This window comes from Coregonus clupeaformis, chromosome 21, assembly GCF_020615455.1.
Source record: "Coregonus clupeaformis isolate EN_2021a chromosome 21, ASM2061545v1, whole genome shotgun sequence".
NCBI lineage: Eukaryota > Metazoa > Chordata > Actinopteri > Salmoniformes > Salmonidae > Coregonus > Coregonus clupeaformis.
Genome location: NC_059212.1, coordinates 54,571,131 through 54,592,189, shown reverse-complemented (window position 1 = coordinate 54,592,189; position 21,059 = coordinate 54,571,131). Strand labels below are relative to the sequence as shown.

Genomic DNA, 21,059 nt, shown 5'->3' with positions numbered 1-21,059 from the left:
ATTTTTTTTCCTTAGGCCATTTTGATTTTCCATTCTGACCTTCTCATGGGGATCGTCAGGGTCTCTGCTATCCGGGATCCTGGGACGTCCATATCCCCCATTGAAGTTGACATTTTGAATGGGTAAGGGTCACTGTTAATGTTAGGGTTAGGGTAAGGGTCAAGGTCAAGGTCATGATTAAGGTTAGGTTAGAGTAAGGGTATGGACGTCCCAAGGATTCCGTCTAGCACTGACTTGACCGTCAGGAAAAATATAATAACATCCGTTTACGCCATATCCTGTTTCAGCTGTTAAAGAAACAATGGCGTTACTTCTAAGGTCAGTAGCTACCTGTGCCTTATCTAACTTTGAGACAGTTTATTTATGTTTACATTTCGTTTGTTGGTTAGACATATGTGTAATACTTATTAATTTGTCTTAGAGTGATGTTCAAATAGATTTATTTAGCTAGAGAGCTTGGTTCACCCTACTATCGTCATAACATTGTTGCTTGCGACACATACTAACCTTAGCATGCTAGCTAGCTCCTCCTGTGACAACAGATTTTAGATTTACAGCAAGTTATTTTGATAGATATAAACGCTCAAATGAGCTTTACATTCCTATGGAAACAATGCTTCAAAGTTCCATGTATATAACCAGCTAGCTAGATTGCTTGTGTAGTATCCTCGTTAGCTAACCTAATATGTACTCTTAAGGAGCCAACCTTTACTCCTTTAGGTCCAAGGACCTTGTATGTTATTTTCAGAGGTAGACTGGCTCTGGCAGCCAAAACAGCCAAATTCTCCATCTAAACGTGAATTAATTTTCAATTGCGATACGGTTCTAGAAACAAAGCCCTTTACTTTCGTATCACATTCTTCAGTTACACACAGGTGTTCGGAGCTAGCCCTCGATCTTGACTCAGTTCCATGACATTACACGTAAGTCATTGTACAAAGGCCTCTTCTGTAAGGGTGAGTTTTGTTAAGAGACCTGACGCTCAATCGGAACATTAATACACGTCACTTGCTGTTTTGGAAGCATAAGGACCTTATATTTCATATCAGTGAGAAAGAAAATAAATAAAAAATAGTTTAAATTGATACACACCTTGATAGGGTTAGTGTACCCACACGGCCCTATTGCCATGTTACAGCGCTTGTTTACGGACAGAAGACAGAGGCGACCACCTGTACTAATTAGCTATCTAGCATGCTCCGAACACCTGTGTGTATGTCTAACTCGGGAAGTGTAGTTTCTAGGATGGAGGCACCCACAGCTGTATGGCTCTGTAACTGCTACAGTAAGTGTACATTTTTTTTTGAAGGATTCTTTCTCGCTGATGAAAGATGAGGGCCATATGTTTTGAAAGCCGTGTCACAAGCGATGATTAGTGACGTTTCTAAAAGTTAAAACACAGCGTCGGGATTGTAGTTCATATGAGCCTGTCATGGGTGAAGCTGACGGCTGAGAACTTTAGGGAGAATGCCGCCTAGAGTTTGAGAGCTAGTTTGGCACATGTTAGATACTGTAACTAATTAGCACAGGTGGTCCCTCTGTCTTCCGCAAACACTCGTTGTAACATGGAGATGTGGCCGTGTGGGAACACTAACCCCATAAAGGTGTGTATCAATTTAACCTTTTGTTTTTTGAAAAGTATTTTTCGTTGATCTGAAATAAAGTCATTATGCTTCCAAAATCGTGCATCAAGCGATGCGTGTTAATTTTCAGAACGAGCGTCGGGGCTCTTAATAAAATTCCCCCATACAGAAGACTCCTTCGTCCAATGACTTATGTCTAATTTAATGGAACTGAGAGTCATGATCAAGGACTAGCTAGCTAGCTTGTCCCAACCTTTGGATGTGGGGTTATCTAGGGATTCATTAGCCGACTAAACTCAACGATTTACGACTAGTGTGGGCTTCCGATGTCACATAAAATTATGTTTTTATAAAAAAGACTGATTTCAGCACCCAAAGAATAGCCCGCAATTACACAGAACAATGTCATGTGTAATTGCGGGCTATTCTTTGGGTGCTGAAATCAGTCGGGATTCCTTAGCCCAATAATGAACTAAAGGAGCCTAACGTTACTCTTTCTAGTCCAAGGACCTTACATGTTCTGTTTAGAGGTGAATTGGGTCTGGCAGCCAAAACAGCCAATACTCCCATCACTTGCAGCCAATAGTATTTTTCAGTGACAACACGTTTGTGGCGTCAGTCTTCCATTTACACAGGTGTTTGGGGACTCAGATAGCTAATTATCACAGGTAAGCCTCTGTCTTCCGCCTGTTTTCCGTAAACAATCGCTGTAACATGGAAATATGGCTGCGTGGGAAACCCAACCAAACCCTCAGGGGTCGCGTTAACGCAGAATTTTGCCTTTTTCATGCAGAAAACGAAAGATTAAACACAGAAAAAATATCTTACTGCGTTTTGTACATGTACATCTAAAATGCTTCTAATTGTAAATTCTGCTCGGCTTCAGTGAGGGTTTGTTCCAAATCATGAATGTAAAAGTACTAATTTCGTGCTTCAGTTGCACTTCTCCACTCGGATGAAATATCTTTGCCCTTGTCACTGGTTCACTAGCGCTCTGACTGATATGTAGCAACAAATTATCCATTATATTGACTGGATACTGAAGTGGCCGCTCCGGAACCTAAAAGAAAATACATGTCTTAAAAAATGGTAGGCAGTAGGGAGGAGGCAAGATCAGGAGGGACCATTCTAGCCAATGAGAGGGCAGATATACGCGTGTGAACAACTGGCACAACTCAGATATAAAGTGTTTTTTCTCAAAATTGCCGGGATGTCATGGTCCTACTTATATCAGTACACTCGTAACAACTTAAACATTACGAAAATAAATAAAAATGCCACCTGCTGGAGAGGACAGGTTTTGGGCCGAATTATGCCTCTCACGTCGTCTTCCTCTGTGTGTAAGCTACTTTTCTCCGGTACTTAACATACTTTCCTCCTGTCTAGTTTTTCTCCGGTACTTACCTCCGGTATAGTTTTTCTCCGGTAGCAAGTTAAAATGCATGATAAACATTAGAAATATGATGGCCATGCATCGTTTTTGTAAAAAAAATACCTTGCTTTTTCATTGGAAGGTAATTTACTTGTCTGGCTGCTAGCCAATTAGCGTTCTGCTTCTGATTTTCTGCGGAATGTGTTGCACTAACTGGGAACACTAAAATAACACATCCTAGATCTGAATGAATGAAATAATCTTATTAAATACTTTTTTCTTTACATAGTTGAATGTGCTGACAACAAAATCACACAAAAATTATCAATGGAAATCAAATTTATCAACCCATGGAGGTCTGGATTTGGAGTCACCCTCAAAATTAAAGTGGAAAACCACACTACAGGCTGATCCAACTTTGATGTAATGTCCTTAAAACAAGTCAAAATGAGGCTCAGTAGTGTGTGTGGCCTGTATGACCTCCCTACAACGCCTGGGCATGCTCCTGATGAGGTGGTGGATGGTCTCCTCCCAGACCTGGACTAAAGCATCCGCCAACTCCTGGACAGTCTGTGCGTTGGTGGATGGAGCGAGACATGATGTCCCAGATGTGCTCAATTGGATTCAGGTCTGGGGAACGGGCGGGCCAGTCCATAGCATCAATGCCTTCCTCTTGCAGGAACTGCTGACACACTCCAGCCACATGAGGTCTAGCATTGTCTTGCATTAGGAGGAACCCAGGGCCAACCGCACCAGCATATGGTCTCACAAGGGGTCTGAGGATCTCATCTCGGTACCTAATGGCAGTCAGGCTACCTCTGGCGAGCACATGGAGGGCTGTGCGGCCCCCCAAAGAAATGCCACCCCACACCATGACTGACCCACCGCCAAACCGGTCATGCTGGAGGATATTGCAGGCAGCAGAACGTTCTCCACGGCGTCTCCAGACTCTGTCACATGTGCTCAGTGTGAACCTGCTTTCATCTGTGAAGAGCACAGGGCGCCAGTGGCGAATTTGCCAATCTTGGTGTTCTCTGGCAAATGCCAAACGTCCTGCACCCACCTGTGGACGTCGGGCCCTCATACCACCCTCATGGAGTCTGTTTCTGACCGTTTGAACAGACACATGCACATTTGTGGCCTGCTGGAGGTCATTTTGCAGGGCTCTGGCAGTGCTCCTCCTTGCACAAAGGCGGAGGTAGCAGTCCTGCTGCTGGGTTGTTGCCCTCCTACGGCCTCCTCCACGTCTCCTGATGTACTGGCCTGTCTCCTGGTAGCGCCTCCATGCTCTGGACACTACGCTGACAGACACAGCAAACCTTCTTGCCACAGCTCGCATTGATGTGCCATCCTGGATGAGCTGCACTACCTGAGCCACTTGTGTGGGTTGTAGACTCCGTCTCATGCTACCACTAGAGTGAAAGCACCGGCAGCATTCAAAAGTGACCAAAACATCAGCCAGGAAGCATAGGAACTGAGAAGTGGTCTGTGGTCACCACCTGCAAAACCAGTCCTTTATTGGGGGTGTCTTGCTAATTGCCTATAATTTCCACCTGTTGTCTATTTCATTTGCACAACAGCATGTGAAATGTATTGTCAATCAGTGTTGCTTCCTAAGTGGACAGTTTGATTTCACAGAAGTGTGATTGACTTGGAGTGTTCCCTTTTTATTTTTTGGAGCAGTGTATTTGGTGTGAAGAAACTATAGTTGCATGTCCCTTCTCACTATATTGAAGCAAAAGAAAACAACTGTTGACGTTCAATATAAAACGCAGGTGAAATGGTTTAAAATGCACTTTTTTTTTGTTGATGGTTTTGAAAATTTAGATTTCTGAAAGCCAATGCGACCCCTGACCCTATAAAGGTGTGTAGTAATTGAACCTTTCGTTTTTTTAAATTTTATTTCTCGCTGATATGAAAGATATGTTCCTTATGTTTCCAAAACCGTACCACAAGCGATGCGTGTTAACATTTAGAGCTTGGTTTCCCAACTACCTTCAGCTGCGGGACGATTTTTTTCTTGAGCGGTTGGTTGGGGGGCCGGAACATAATTACAAATACTTTGTACACTGCAAATTGACTGCAAGAAGCCCAAACCAATATAGTATTTGACAAAAACATACTGTAATTATTTCAAACCTTGACTAACTTCCTCCGTTAGTAAATCCATGTGCTGCTCTTCTCAGTTCATGGCAGCTCGGTCTGTGAGTACCCAACGGCTCCGCTTGGGCTGCTCTTCTCAATGACGAGACATTAGAGAGCGGTTAGCTTTTCATCACTCAAAACTTGGACAAAATTCAAGGAACATTTATTATTTTCTTTGAAATAATCTCTCCTGTCTTATATTTGACGAGATTGAAGCACTTCTGACACCATCTTATGATCTCAGTCATATGACTGTAATGCGCAGTAGAGCACGAGAAAATGGCTCAACTTTCAAATGTTAGTGATCAATTTAGTGATACCGGAGCCCTGCCCGTCCCGTAGTTATGGATGAAAAAACAGGCCCTAACCCGACGCATTCGGGTAGTAGAGCTCTAGTTTGAACATGAACGTCCTTGCTGGTGCATTATTATTTCAGCTATTGCTCAACTTCGTTTCACCAATATCAAACTGATAGTTATCAGTGTAGGCTATAATCTCCTCTGATGAAATAGGAAGGAACTTGCTCAGTGAAACAAACCTTGTCATTTACAACTAAAAAATGTTATTACTAACATTACTAAAATATGTTGTTTGATCTCTCTCACAGGACACTAGCCCGACAGGGCACTTGCTTATCCCGCCCTCGGTTTGGCGTTTTCTACAGACAGTGAGTAGATTTTGTGTGAGTGTGTCAGTGTCGGGTTGGAACTGAAATTATTTTCCAATCGTTTCGTTCTGAACATAACTTTTTTTTTTTTTTCCTTTTGTTCCACTGTTCCGACCAGCAAAAGAAAGTTCTGAATTGGTTCGAATAAAAAAACAAATACTGCTTTATATCATTCCTTTCTGTACCTTTTTAAACCTCTGAAATATATATAGTTTCCTTTAGCTCGACATTAAATGACTTCACCAGTCAGTGCGCATAGAGCAGCTTGCTGGGGAGCAGCTAAGCAATTTAATCTGTATAGGAAAGTATTTTAAGAGCAAGTTGTATTTTGCCGTAACAGCATGGTTGAATCATAATGAAAGACCAACACACACTGTGCTGCCAGTCACAGTGTAGGGCGCGAGATGGAACTGACATTTTGAGGGTGAGGATGGAGGAAGCTTGCCTTGAAGCGCTGGGCATCTTGTTATGACATGCATTATCTGAATTAGGCCCACAGAATTATACCTACGGAGGAGGGGCTTCTATGCAGGAACTTTGAATCTCTTTGAACTTCAGAGTTGGTTTAACGTTGGACCAGAGCTAACGTTCGCAAGCTAACAGCTTGTAGAGGAGCACTAGATAATATTTTTTGTACAATATATTTATAAGCAGCAAAATATGACAGATAATGTCCAGTTATTCCTCCCACCCACTCAACACAACAGGCCACACGGGAGCACATCGTGCTAAACCTTTCCCTCCCCAACACATGAACACCCCCCTCCCTCCCTTCACCGGGTATTAGCTTCAATGATTATCAGGGGATCCTGAGTGGCGCAGCGGTCTAAGCGTCACTATAGACCCGGGTTCGATCCCGGGCTGTATCACAACCGACCATGATCGGGAGTCCCATAGGGCGGCGCACAATTGGCCCAGCGTCGTCCGGGTTAGCGGAGGGTGTGGCCGTCATTGTAAATAAGAATTTGTTCTTAACTGACTTGCCTAGTTAAATAAAAACAAATAAACATCCAATGCTAGAAAACAAATTATTCAACGCAAAAACAAATACTAATAAAAATGATACATTAAGGAAGAAAATAACAATGAGGCATCTAAGGTGACGACTCTAGAAACTTCTGAACGTCCCCCCAGACATCAGTCAATTCAAAGGGTTTACTACGTAAATTGTACATAATTTTTCAGATGGAATATAGGAAGTTAGTTATTTTAGCCACATCTGCTTGCTTGGCGGAGTGTCACACTTCCACACTTCCATTAATTGGCTGCATTGACTGCCAATTTAATGAATCTGGTTTTGCTACCAACATTAACTGGTAGAACAGAGTCATCTCCAAGAAGAATAAGGGAAGGATCTAGTGGTACAATCATATTAGTGACCTGTGATAACATCTGGATAATGTCTTTCCAACAATTGCCTAGTTCAGGGCAGGACAAAAAAATATGCATAAGTGGGCCCACCCCTGTTTTACACCTTGGGCAACATTTTGAATATTTAGGGTCCACTTTAAACCTTTCTGGTGTAAAGTAAACCCTATGTAAAATATAGAATTTTGTTAAATGGAAGTTGCTGAGCATCTAAAAAGAGCTTTGCCCATTCTCATCCTCAACAATGAGATCAAGGTCATCACACCACTTCATGCAAGCCTCCAGAGATTCATCGTTCCCCAACAGAGCTTGAAGACTAGAGTACATGTAATAAATGAAACCTTTTACCCCTTTCCTCTCCAGCCACAGTTTATCAGGTGTAGATGTACTCCTGGGCTGAATCCTCCCTGTTGAGTGGCAATATAATGCCGAACCTGTAGGTACTTGAAGAAATGAGTTTGAGGTAACTGAAAATGAGATGCCGGTTGTTGAAAGCGTAGTAGTTCACCTTCTCTTTACAGATGACCAAATGTTTTAATTCCTTTGTTGAACCAAGAAAATGTAATACCATCTCTCAGGGTTTTGGGTAAGATGGGGGTTATTATAGAAAGGTGTTTGTTCATATATAGATCTATGCCCTTCTGTTTGTTTACAGACTTCAATCAATATATTTAGTGTTTTTAATTAAAGGGGTGTTTATGAGACCTAGCAAAGCTTTAGGTGGGCTACTATAAGGTATAGATGACAATGAAACAGAGGAAAGACACTCTTCCTCTGTCTCCAAGAGGGTGAACTTGTTGTATTTTGCCGTACCCACACAGCCTTTAACTGAGATGCCAGTAGTACAACTGGAAGTCAGATAGAGCCCTTTCCACAGAAATGAAGAGACCTTCCTATTAATTTGTTTGAAAAAACTTTGGGAATAGGAAAGGGCAAGGTTTGAAAAAGGGACAATCCCTCCATCTATCCAATTCTTCCCCAACCTTTTTGAGAAGTGGAGGACAGTTCAGTAGATATGTCTTATTCATTTCAGAAGGAATTTGCAATCCTGGATATGTCATTTTCTGAGATCTACAAGAAAATGTCTGGTCTAAGATTGGGTTCTGCATAGCTGCCCTGTTAAAAGGCGTAATTATAGTCTTCCATAGGTTTATTTTATATCCTGAAAAGGTCCCGTATTCTTTCAGGATGCCAACTAATGCTCAGAGTGCCATTTCTGGTTTAGTGAGGTAAAGCAAAATGTAATCAGCGTATAGCGAGACGAGATGTTCGCGCTCACCTAGACGAACACCATGGATGGATGAGATCGAAAAGCTTCTGCCAGTGGCTTGATAGCCAAAGAAAAAAGGAGAGGACTAGCGGGGCAACCCTGTCTTGTGCCACGTGATGGGTAGAGCTGGGAGGAAACATTTCCATTAGTCAGGATCTGAGCTACCGGATATTTGTACAGTAATCTAATCAGACCTACATACTTGGGTCCAATATTCATCCGCTGTGAAACTTCAAACAGGTAGTTCCGTTCTGTGTGGTCAAAAGCTTTTTCCTTATCTAATGAAGCCGCCACTACAGGTTCTTGGTCATTCTCTACATAATGCATAATATTAAATAATCTTCTGATATTATCAGGAGATGAGTGGTTTCTAGCAAAGCCTGTTTGGTCCATATCAACCAAGTCAGGAAGAACCTTATCTAGTCTTAAGAGCTATGAGTTTTGCAAGAAACAAGTGTTCAATAAGAACTTGGTCTATATGACCCACAAAGCGGAGGATCTTTCCAAGGTTTTAACAAAACTGTGATCAGTGCTTGTTCCAGTGTGTCTGGGAGCTTTTCTGTCTCTGACATAATTAAACATATTGCAAAGAGGTTCAATTAGTTTGGGTAAAAAGGATCTATAGAATTCAATAGGGAATCCATCTAACCCTGGTGATTTTCCCCCAGCAGTGTTGAAAATGGATTCCTTAATTTCCTCAGATGTAATCTCTTTCTCCAAGTACTCTCTCTCCTCATCAGTTAAAAACTTGTAAATTGAGTTTGTTCAAAAACTCATGCATTGTGGCAGGGGCATCCCCTTCAGACTTGTACAATGTTTTCATAAAACTCCCTAAAGACTAGATTAATTTCCTCAGGACCCTGAACAACTGTGTTATTGGGCAGTTAAATAGAGCTAATAACTATACTAGCTTCCTCTTTCCTGATCTGCCAAGCAAGCAACTTTCCTGCTATATCTCCATGTTTATAGTAGTTTTGTTTTGTACTCCTAAGTTCTAAGAGCGTTTTCCCTCTTTGTGGGTCGTCAGGGTGTTATATTTGTCACGTTCGTTGAGTACAGGATTGGACCAAGGTGCAGCGTGGAACGCATACATGTTTATTCACTAAGTTAACACACGACAAAACAACAACAAGCAACGTAACGTGAAGCTCACAATGGCTACACACAGACACGCCAAACGAGAGTCGAGATCCCACAACATAGGTAGGCAAAATGGCTACCTAAAGTATGATCCCCAATCAGAGACCACGATCGACAGCTGCCTCTGATCGGGAACCACACCCGGCCAACATAGATCTAAAACATACTAGATCTACACATAGATACTCACACCCTGACCAAACCAACTAGCGAACTCTGTCAGGGCGTGACAATATTCCAATGGCTTTGAGTCAAATTTTTACTATGTTCATTTTCCAGATCTCTAATGTATTTCTCCAAAGCCTTATACCTTAGGCCTCCCGAGTGGCGCAGGCGTCACTACAGACCCGGGTTCAATCCCGGGCTGTATCACAACCGGCCGTGATCGATAGTCCCATAGGGCTTCGTCCGGGTTAGGGGAAGGTTTGGCCGGGGGGGCTTTACAAGTAGGCCGTCATTGTAAATAAGAATTTGTTCTTAACTGACTTGCCTAGTTAAATAAAGGTTAAAAAAAATCCATTTTACGAGCACCTGAACTAAACGAAATGATTACCTGAACTAAATGAAATTATTTGCCCTCTCAGATATGCAAGGAGAGGTTCCCATAAAATTAGGGGGGAGGCTGAGTTGTTATTGGTGCTAAAATATATGTTGATTTGAGTGTTCAGAAATGTTACAAATGTGGGATTATTTATTAAGTATGTGCCAAACCTCCACCTTCTTGAGGATGGTTGTGTTTTACTGACTGTAATGAAGCCAGCAGGGCAGAACGATCTGATATACATCTTGGTAAATACTTACACCCAGTAGTTAAATAAGTTGATTCTAGAATAACTGTTATGGACATTGGGAGTTAAATGATTATTCTTTAACTTTTTGGTTGTTAATTTAGGATGATGGTGATTGTTTAACTAATTGTCTCTATATTTGAGGAATGATAGTTATCGTCTGGTAAAGGTTTTCATTTATTAATCATAACTTGATGTATTTTTTCCTGTGCTGCTTGAGTGCGTTTGTGGTCATCGCTTTTGTCGCCGCGCGGCACAGGTTTCAGAGCGCCTTTGGGAATGGCGATTGGTTGACATTTGAGTGTGCGGGAAGGTGCGGCTGGTGACCATCATGTGGGGCTCAATAGTCCGGTCATTATTGTTGCCTATGTTTGTCAATTTGATTGTAATTTTATTTTGTGAATCGATGCTGCCACCACCATGCTTCACCTTAGGGATGGTGCCAGGTTTCCACCAGACCTGACGCTTAGCATTCAGGCCAAAGAGTGAGTTCAATCTTGATTTCAGCAGACCAGAGTATCTTGTTTCTCATGGTCTGAGAGTCCTTTAGGTGCCTTTTGGCAATCTCGAAGCGGGCTGTCATGTGCCTTTTACTGATGAGTGGCTTCCGTCTGGCCACTACCATAAAGGCCTGATTGGTGGAGTGCTGCAGAGATGGTTGTCCTTTTGGAAGGTTCTCCCATCTCCACAGAGGAACTCTGGAGCTCTGTCAGAGTGACCATCGGGTTCTTGGTCAACTCCCTTACCAAAGCCCTTCTCCCCCGGTTGCTCAGTTTGGCTGAGCGGCCAGCTCTAGGAAGAGTCTTGGTGGTTCCAAACTTCTTCCATTTAAGAATGATGGAGGCCACTGTGTTATTGGGGACCTTCAATGCTGCAGAAATGTTGTTCTACGCTTCCCCAGATCTGTGCCTCGACACAATCCTGTCTCGGAGCTCTACGGACAATTCCTTCGACCTCATGGCTTGGTTTTTGCTCTGACATGCACTGTCAACTGTGGGACCTTTATATAGACCAGCGTGTTCCTTTCCAAATCATGTAAAATCAATTGAATTTACCACAGGTGGACTTCCCATAAAGTTGTAGAAACATCTCAATTATGATAAATGGAAATAGGATGCACCTGAGCTCAATTTCGAGTCTCATAGCAAAGGGTCTGAATACTTATGTAAATAAGGTATGTCCGTTTTTTTATATATATACATTTGCAAAAATTTCTAAACAGTTTTCGCTTTGTCATTTTTTATTTAATCAATTTTAGAATAAGGCTGTATCGTAACAATGTGGAAAAAATCAAGGGGTCTGAATACTTTCCGAATGCACATACATACATACAGTGAGGGGAAAAAAGTATTTGATCCCCTGCTGATTTTGTACGTTTGCCCACTGACAAAGAAATGATCAGTCTATAATTTTAATGGTAGGTTTATTTGAACAGTGAGAGACAGAATAACAGCAAAAAAATCCAGAAGAACACATGTAAAAAATGTTATAAATTGATTTGCATTTTAATGAGGGAAATAAGTATTTGACCCCCTCTCAATCAGAAAGATTTCTGGTTCCCAGGTGTCCTTTATACAGGTAACGAGCTGAGATTAGGAGCACACTCTTTTTTAAAGGTAATGCTCCTAATCTCAGCTTGTTACCTGTATGAAAGACACCTGTCCACAGAAGCAATCAATCAATCAGATTCCAAACTCTCCACCATGGCCAAGACCAAAGAGCTCTCCAAGGATGTCAGGGACAAGATTGTAGACCTACACAAGGCTGGAATGGGCTACAAGACCATCGCCAAGCAGCTTGGTGAGAAGGTGACAACAGTTGGTGTGATTATTCGCAAATGGAAGAAACACAAAAGAACTGTCAATCTCCCTCAGCCTGGGGCTCCATGCAAGATCTCACCTCGTGGAGTTGCAATGATCATGAGAACGGAATCAAGCTAGCCACCTTGCCAGCTTGCCATGCCAGCCAGTCGATCATATGAGTCGTTTCCTCATGTTCTAACAGTTCACTATCCACTGTATCCAAGTTCAAAAGACAATTCCTCATAATGTAGTAGGAGTGACCAAGTCAGGGAGTTCTTTCCTCATGTATGTTTCAGCCGTCTTCACAGAGTCAAATGTGCGCTCACCATTCTTGGTTTCCATCCACAAAGTCATCGGGTAGCGCTGACCGTATGCCGAGCCAGCCTGCCGCAGAAGCCTCTTATGTAGTATGGGAGAAAGATCCGGACAGTGGTCCTCTGTAGCTCAATTGATAGAGCATGGCACTTGTAAAGCCAGGGAAGTGGGTTCGATCCCCGGGACCACCCATATGTAAAAATGTATGCACACATGACTAAGTCGCTTTGGATAAAAGCGTCTGCTAAATGGCATATTATTATTATATTATATTATTATCATGATTATCATCTCCTTACTTGAGCGCTCCCTTTGCTCGGGCAGCAGAGAGGATGCGAACAGTGTCCTGGTACCGTAGCAATGTAATGACAAATGCCCTGAGTGCAACCTGGCCAGGCAGCCGCCTCCGTAGCGTGCGATGGGCCTTCTTAAATCAAATGAAATTTTATTTGCCACATGCGCCGAATACAACAGGTGTAGACATTACAGTGAAATGCTAACTTACAAGCCCTTAACCAAAAATGCAGTTTTTTAAATAAAAAGGTAAAATAAAAAAGTGTTAAGTAAAAAAATACAAGCAAATAACTAAAGAGCAGCAGTAAAATAAAATAGCAGTAGGGAGGCTATATACAGGGGGGTACCTGTACAGAGTCAATGTGCGGGGGCATCGGCTAGTCGAGGTAATTGAGGTAATATGTACAGTTGAAGTCGGAAGTTTACGTACACTTAGGTTGAGTCATTAAAACTCGTTTTTCAACCACTCCACAAATTTCTTGTTAACAAACTATAGTTTTGGCAAGTCGGTTAAGACATCTACTTTGTGCATGATACAAGTAATTTTTCCAACAATTGTTTACAGACAGATTATTTCACTTATAATTCACTATCACAATTCCAGTGAGTCAGAAGTTTACATACACTAAGTTGAGTGTGCCTTTAAACAGCTTGGAAAATTCCAGAAAATGATGTCATGGCTTTAGAAGCTTCTGATAGGCTAATTGACATCATTTGAGTCAATTGGAGGTGTACCTGTAGATGTATTTCAAGGCCTACCTTCAAACTCAGTACCTCTTTGCTTGACATCATGGGAAAATCAAAAGAAATCAGACCTCAGAAAAAAAATTGTATACCTCCACAAGTCTGGTTCATCCTTGGGATTAATTTCCAAATGCCTGAAGGTACCAGGTTCATCTGTACAAACAATAGTACGCAAGTATAAACACCATGGGACCACGCAGCCGTCATACCGCTCAGGAAGGAGACACGTTCTGTCTCCTAGAGATTAACGTACTTTGGTGCGAAAAGTGCAAATCAATCCCAGAACAACAGCAAAGGACCTTGTGAAGATGCTGGAGGAAACGGGTACAAAAGTGTCTATATCCACAGTAAAACGAGTCCTATATCGACATAACCTGAAAGGCCGCTCAGCAAGGAAGAAGCCACTGCTCCAAAACCGCCTTAAAAAAGCCAGACTATGGTTTGCAACTGCACATGGGGACAAAGATCGTACTTTTTGGAGAAATGTCCTCTGGTCTGATGAAACAAAAATAGAACTGTTTGGCCATAATGACCATCGTTATGTTTGGGGGAAAAGTGGGGTCACCATCCCAACCCTGAAGCATGGGGGTGGCAGCATCATGCTGTGGGGGTGCTTTGCTGCAGGAGGGTCTGGTGCACTTCACAAAATAGATGGCATCATGAGGAAGGAAAATTATGTGGATATAGTGAAGCAACATCTCAAGACATCAGTCAGGAAGTTAAAGCTTGGTCGCAAATGGGTCTTCCAAATGGACAATGACCCCAAGCATACTTCCAAAGTTGTTGGAAAATGGCTTAAGGACAACAAAGTCAAGGTATTGGAGTGGCCATCACAAAGCCCTGACCTCAATCCTATAGAAAATGTGTGGACAGAACTGAAAAAGCGTGTGCGAGCAAGGAGGCCTACAAACCTGACTCAGTTACACCAGCTCTGTCAGGAGGAATGGGCCAAAATTCACCCAACTTATAGTGGGAAGCTTGTGGAAGGCTACCTGAAACATTTGACCCAAGTTAAACAATTTAAAGGCAATGCTACCAAATACTAATTGAGTGTATGTAAACTTCTGACCCACTGGGAATGTAATGAAAGAAATAAAAGCTGAAAGAAATCATTCTCTCTACTATTATTCTGACATTTCACAATTCTTAAAATAAAGTGATCCTAACTGACCTAAGACAGGGACTTTTTACTAGGATTAAATGTCAGGAATTGTGAAAAACTGAGTTTAAATGTATTTGGCAAGGTGTATGTAAACTTCCGACTTGAACTGTACATGTGGGTAGAGTTAAAGTGACTATGCATAAATAATAAACAGAGTAGTGGGGGAGTGGGGGGGGGGGGGTAGCCATGATTAGCTGTTCAGGAGTCTTATGGCTTGGGGGTAGAAGCTGTTGAGAAGCCTTTTGGACCTAAACTTGGCACCCCGGTAACGCTTGCCGTGCGGTAGCAGAGAGAACAGTCTATGACTAGGGTGGCTGGAGTCTTTGACAATTTTTAGGTCCTTCCTCTGACACCGCCTGGTATAGAGGTCCTGGATGGCAGGAGCTTGGCCCCAGTGATGTACTGGGCCGTATGCACTACCCTCTGTAGTGCCTTGCGGTCGGAGGCCGAGCAGTTGCCATACCAGGCGGTGATGCAACCAGTCAGGATGCTCTCTGGTGCAGCTGTAGAACTTTTTGAGGATCTGAGGACCCATGCCAAATCTTTTCAGTCTCCTGAGGGGGAATAGGCTTTGTCGTGCCCTCTTCACGACTGTCTTGGTGTGTTTGGACCATGATAGTTTGTTGGTGATGTGGACACCAAGGAACTTGAAGCTCTCAACCTGTGCTCAGTCCTCTTTTTTCCCCCTGTAGTCCACAATCATCTCCTTTGTCTTGAGTTAGAGAGCTGCCGTTTTACAGCCATCTTCTCCGGCGCCACTACAATTTCCAGTGGGTGCACGGAAGGGGGTAGATCCAGGATTTGGGAATCCTTTCCCGTGGAAAGGAGATGGCGTCTCTTCCCTCCACGACCTCTGGGAAACCTTGAAATCTGAAACTCATGTGCTTTTGGAAAATTAGGTAAGAATCAAATTTCTCCTCGAGTTTAGAAATGGCGTCTTCCACTTTCTTGTGCTTTTGATACACGTCCTCGCGGACGTCCAGGATGGCAGCCTGTTGGTCAGCATGGTCTTTTTCTAACTTTGTGACTTTCTGGTCTTCGTGGAGTTTATCGACCAGCACATCAATTTTGATGAGGCGTTCAGAAAGTGTCTCTTGGATTTTTGTTATACCCTTGTCCATCTCCATTCTGAGTCATGCTGGTGCTTCTTCTGAGCAATCGTCCGCCGAGGCCGAAGAAGGGCTGTCAGAGGGGGGCACTTTTCCATGCCTCGTCTGAGGCTTTGCAAGATTGGGCATCTTTTTGGGCATCTTTTTTTGTTTTGGCGATAAAAGAGATGTATTAAAGAACAGGTCAAAATGCCTTAACATTTTTCCGAAGTTCGAGGAGGCTACGCAGACGTGTCCTGTTAGAGCTTTTCCATTGCCCATTAAAAAATCCTTCTTACCTTTTTTGTAGTTAATAAATCCAATGTGAAACGTGATAACTATAGTATCCTTAACTAGCATTTTGAAAAAGTCAATCCATTCTTCAATAATTAAATATATCTCCCTAATTTCTGAATTACGCTTGTAACATCATCAGTAGGCTACTATGAGGGGGGTGGCAGGTAGCCTACACACCCACGCACACCCACTGGCAAAGATTTACAGCTGGCAGGCAGACGCTGGAATACGTTTCTGAGTGGCAGAGTGAGGGCTTTGCATAGGCAAATGTGTTGTGATTTTTGTGGGACTGGAAGAAAATGCCTGGAACGTAAAATAACGTTATTAACCGTTTCCCATGCGTTTAAAATACGGTTGTGTTTTGTAACAATATAGATCACTTTCGTTTTCGGTCGGGTTCTGTTCCTCAAATAATGTAGGTATTTTCCGGTTTTTGGTTCTGTTCCATCAACCGGTTCCAACCCTTGGTGTGTGTGCCTGCCCACTTGTCTCTGTTATTCTTTAATGTGAATACATGTTATGTTGGAATTGTATGTTTTCTCTAGCATATACAGTACCAGTCAAAAGTTTGGACACACCTACTCACTCAAGGGTTTTTCTTTATTTTTACTATTTTCTACATTTGTAGAATAATAGTGAAGACATCAAAACTATGAAATAACACATATGAAATTATGTAGTAACCAAAAAAGTGTTAAACAAATCAAATATATTTTCCTCAAAGTAGCCACCCTTTGCCTTGATGACAGCTTTGCATACTCTTGGCATTCTCTCAACCAGCTTCATGAGGAATGCTTTTCCAACAGTCTTGAAGGAGTTCCCACGTATGCTGAGCACTTGTTGACTACTTTTCCTTCACTCTGCCGTCCGACTCATCCCTAACCATCTCAATTGGGTTGAGGTCGGGGGATTGTGGAGGCCAGGTCATCTGATGCAGCCCTCCATCACTCTCCTTCTTGGTCAAATAGCCCTTACACAGCCTGGAGGTGTGTTTTGGGTCATTGTCCTGTTGAAAAACAAATGATAGTCCCACTAAGCCCAAACCAGATGGGATGGCGTATCGCTGCAGAATGTTGTGGTAGCCATGCTGGTTAAGTGTGCCTTGAATTCTGAATATATCACAGACAGTGTCACCAGCAAAGCACCATCACACCTCCTCTATGCTTCACGTGGGAACCACACGTGGAGATCATCCGTTCACCTACTCTGCGTCTCACAAAGACACAGCGGTTGAAACCAAAAATCTCAAATTTGGACTCAACAGACCAAAGGACAGATATCCACCGGTCTACTGTCCATTGCTCGTGTTTCTTGGCCCAAGCAAGTCTTCTTCTTATTGGTAGTGGTTTCTTTGCAGCAATCTGACCATGAAGGCCTGATTCACACAGTCTCCTCTGAACAGTTGATGTTGAGATGTCTGGTACTTGAACTCTGTGAAGCATTTATTTGGGCTGCAATCGGAGGTGCAGTTAACTCTAATGAACTTATCCTCTACAGCAGAGTTAACTCTGGGTCTTCCTTTCCTGTGGTGGTCCTCATGAGAGCCAGTTTCATCATAGCCCTTGATGGTTTTTGTGACTGCACTTGAAGAAACTTTCAAAGTTCTTGAAATGTTCTGTATTGACTGACCTTCATGTCTTAAAGTAATGATGGACTGTTGTTTCTCTTTGCTTTTTTGAGCTGTTCTTGCTATAATATGGACTTGGTCTTTTACCAAATAGGGCTATCTTCTGTATACTTGTCACAACACAACTGATTGGCTCAAATGCATTAAGAAGGAAAGAAATTCCACAAATTAACTTTTAACAAGGCACACCTGTTAATTGAAATGCATTCCAGGTGACTACCTCATGAAGCTGGTTGAGAGAATGCCAAGATTGTGCAAAGCTGTCATCAAGGCAAAGGGTGGCTACTTTGAAGAATCTCAAATATAAAATATATGTTGATTTGTTTAACACTTTTTGGTTACTACATGATTCCATATGTGCTATTTCATAGTTTTGATGTCTTCACTATTATTCTACAATGTAGAAAATAGTAAAAATAAAGAAAAAACCCTTGAGTGACTAGGTGTGTCAACTTTTGACTGGTACTGTACCTGTTCTAAATACACCCTTTCTCTATGTCTTTAGTGCTGTTCCAATGGGAACCACAGCAAAGGAGGAAATGAACAAGTTCTGGGCCAAAAACAACAAATTGAACCGACCCATGTCGCCACATATCACTATCTATCAGTAAGTTGTCTACGTGTGTAATAATGAATAAACTCTCAGTGCATCTCAGCAATGGCCGTGTGTAAAATTTCAGTTGTGAAGGGTGCTTGTCTGAGTTGCTTTCTTCTCCGTAAGCCGTCTCGGAGATAACTCCAATAGAATGACAATACACACAGCTTTGATTCAGTGCATTGTGACATTGTTTATGGATCAGGGGAGCAAGTACCTTTTAAACCACAAAACAACCACTCAGGCACTCCTCGCAAGATAATTAACTCATTATTAGGGGTGTAACGGTTCACCAAACCCACGATTCTGTACTAATTTGGGTTAAGGTTCGGTTTCGGTACAGCGGGAAAATTAAATGGCAACTGTTAATGTGGTTAATTTTTGATTTGACAAAAATGTATTTCTTCATATACACTTTTTTTATGTATTCATTCGGGTTCACAGTTCAGACAGAACCGAGGTCCCCGTACCGAACGGTTCGGTACGAATACGTGTACCGTTACACCCCCTACTCATTATGTAATGAGCTTTTATTGATTTTGCTATAAACAATGGATATGTATTAGATTTAAATATCGGGTCACGTGGCCAGGTAAAACGCAAGAGACCTAACTTTAGGTATTGACAGGGTTTATATCCAGTGTGAACTACAAATGCTGTGTTTGTATACTGTGTGTGTGTGACAGCCGTGTGTTGTCATGGTACCCTGTGCCTTGCAGGTGGTCGATGCCTATGATGATGTCCATCACACACAGAGGCACAGGAGTGGGACTCAGCGGAGGTAATATTAATATACAAACCTTTTACAGTACACTCCAGGGTGAAGTTTTTCCTTAACCATTATAGGGGGAAATGCAAAACTGACCCAAGATCAACGTCTGGTGTCAACTTCACCCTACTCCTTTACAGTACATGGAAAGGACCACAAGATCACGGTCCTAAAAACATAATGTTGTTCTCTCTCGCTCTCCTCTCTCACTCGCTCTCGCTCTTCTCTCGTGCTCTCTCTCTCTCTCTCTCTCTCTCGTGCTCTCTCTCTCTCTCTCTCTCTCTCTCTCTCTCTCTCTCTCGTGCTCTTTCTCTCTTTCTTCTCTCTCTTCTCTCCTCTCTCTCTCGTGCGCTCTCTCTCTCTCTCTCTCTCCCCTCTCTCGCTCTCTCTCTCAGGTATCTCCGCGTTTGCTCTCTTAGCGTTGGTGTTGCCAGGTAACTACCCATACTACCTTGACCTGATCCACTCCCTGTCCATTGGCCCTGCTCTACTCGGCCTAGCTAAGTTTGGCATTGCCTTCCCTGTGTCCTACCACACCTTGAACGGAATCCGCCATCTGGTAAGTAAAATGTGTCCACAACGCACAACAACACTAGGTCATCGCCTTAAAACTAATATACTGGTATGTTAGTCCTTGTTTTTGTCTGTCCTTTAATATATCCTGCTTTTCTTTCGCTCTCTCTCTCTCTCAGTTCTGGGATAGCGGTACGGGCTTTAAGATTCCTGAGGTGTACCGCTCGGGCTATGTGGTCATCGCGCTGTCAATACTGACCTCCATTGCTGCCATTGCATACATGTGAGCAGGGAAGGAAGGGAAGAGAAAGCGAGGCGGAGGGAGGAGGAGGGGTTGTTTTGTTGATATATTCTGGTCTTTGTGGCACCAACACAGTAATTGAATGGATAAATAAATGTCTAAATAAATGTCTAACCAAAAAAATGTTTTGTGGTTTATCATGGAAAGGCTTAGCCTGGTCAATCAGACAGACCGCTGCGCTAACATGGACTCAGGGGTAGACGTAGCCTAGTAAATGAAAATCCAGGACACTCCAATTACTACGATATGTTATGTTTCGTATGGTATGTATTCATTTGTGGATGTTTCGGATGGAATGTTATAAATTGCAATTTGTATAATATGTTACAAATTGAAATTCGTACAATGTTACGAATTTGAGAAACGTATGATATGTTACGAATTCCAATTTGTTGTGGCTAACGAGCTAAACCACTTCTATGCTCGCTTCGAGGCAAGCAACACTGAAGCATGCATGAGAGCACCAGCTGTTCCGGACGACTATGTGATCACGCTCTCCGTAGCCGATGTGAGTAAGACTTTTAAGCAGGTCAACATTCACAAGGCCGCAGGGCCAGACGGATTACCAGGACGTGTACTCCGAGCATGTGCTGACCAACTGGCAAGTGTCTTCACTGACATTTTCAACATGTCCCTGACTGAGTCTGTAATACCAACATGTTTCAAGCAGACCACCATAGTCCCCGTGCCCAAGAACTCTAAGATAACCTGCCTAAATGACTACCGACCCGTAGCACTGACGTCTGTAGCCATGAAGTGCTTTGAAAGACTGGTCATGGCTCACATCAACAGCATAATCCCAGAAACCCTAGACCCACTCCAATTTGCATACCGCCCCAACAGATCCACAGATGATGCAATCTCTATCGCACTCCACACTGCCCTTTCCCACCTGGACAAGAGGAACACCTACGTGAGAATGCTATTCATTGACTACAGCTCAGCATTCAACACCATAGTGCCCTCTAAGCTCATCACTAAGCTAAGGATCCTGGGACTAAACACCTCCCCTCTGCAACTGGATCCTGGACTTCCTGACGGGCCGCCCCCAGGTGGTAAGGGTAGGTAACAACACATCTGCCACACTGATCCTCAACACGGGGGCCCCTCAGGGGTGCGTGCTCAGTCCCCCTCCTGTACTCTCTGTTCACCCATGACTGCATGGCCAGGCACGACTCCAACACCATCATTAAGTTTGCCGACGACACAACAGTGGTAG

The 21,059-nt window shown here is 42.8% G+C and overlaps 1 protein-coding gene across 4 annotated transcripts; it reads left to right on the top strand.

The window, feature by feature from the left end:
* The first annotated feature begins 30 nt into the window (after positions 1–30).
* On the top strand, positions 31–19,963 carry LOC121535437 (succinate dehydrogenase cytochrome b560 subunit, mitochondrial-like). Of its 4 annotated transcripts, none has more exons than XM_041842504.1 (6): positions 31–122; positions 5,708–5,767; positions 18,168–18,269; positions 18,977–19,038; positions 19,422–19,585; positions 19,719–19,963. In XM_041842504.1, the coding sequence occupies exons 1-6, from the start codon at positions 46–48 to the stop codon at positions 19,824–19,826; spliced, it is 573 nt and encodes a 190-aa protein (XP_041698438.1). In that variant the 5' UTR covers positions 31–45; the 3' UTR covers positions 19,827–19,963. The 4 variants fall into 4 exon arrangements, with proteins under 4 accessions (XP_041698438.1, XP_041698439.1, XP_041698440.1 ...); XM_041842505.2 differs by lacking the exon at positions 31–122 and adding an exon at positions 243–318; XM_041842506.2 differs by lacking the exons at positions 31–122; positions 5,708–5,767 and adding an exon at positions 247–318.
* The last annotated feature ends 1,096 nt before the right edge of the window (positions 19,964–21,059 follow it).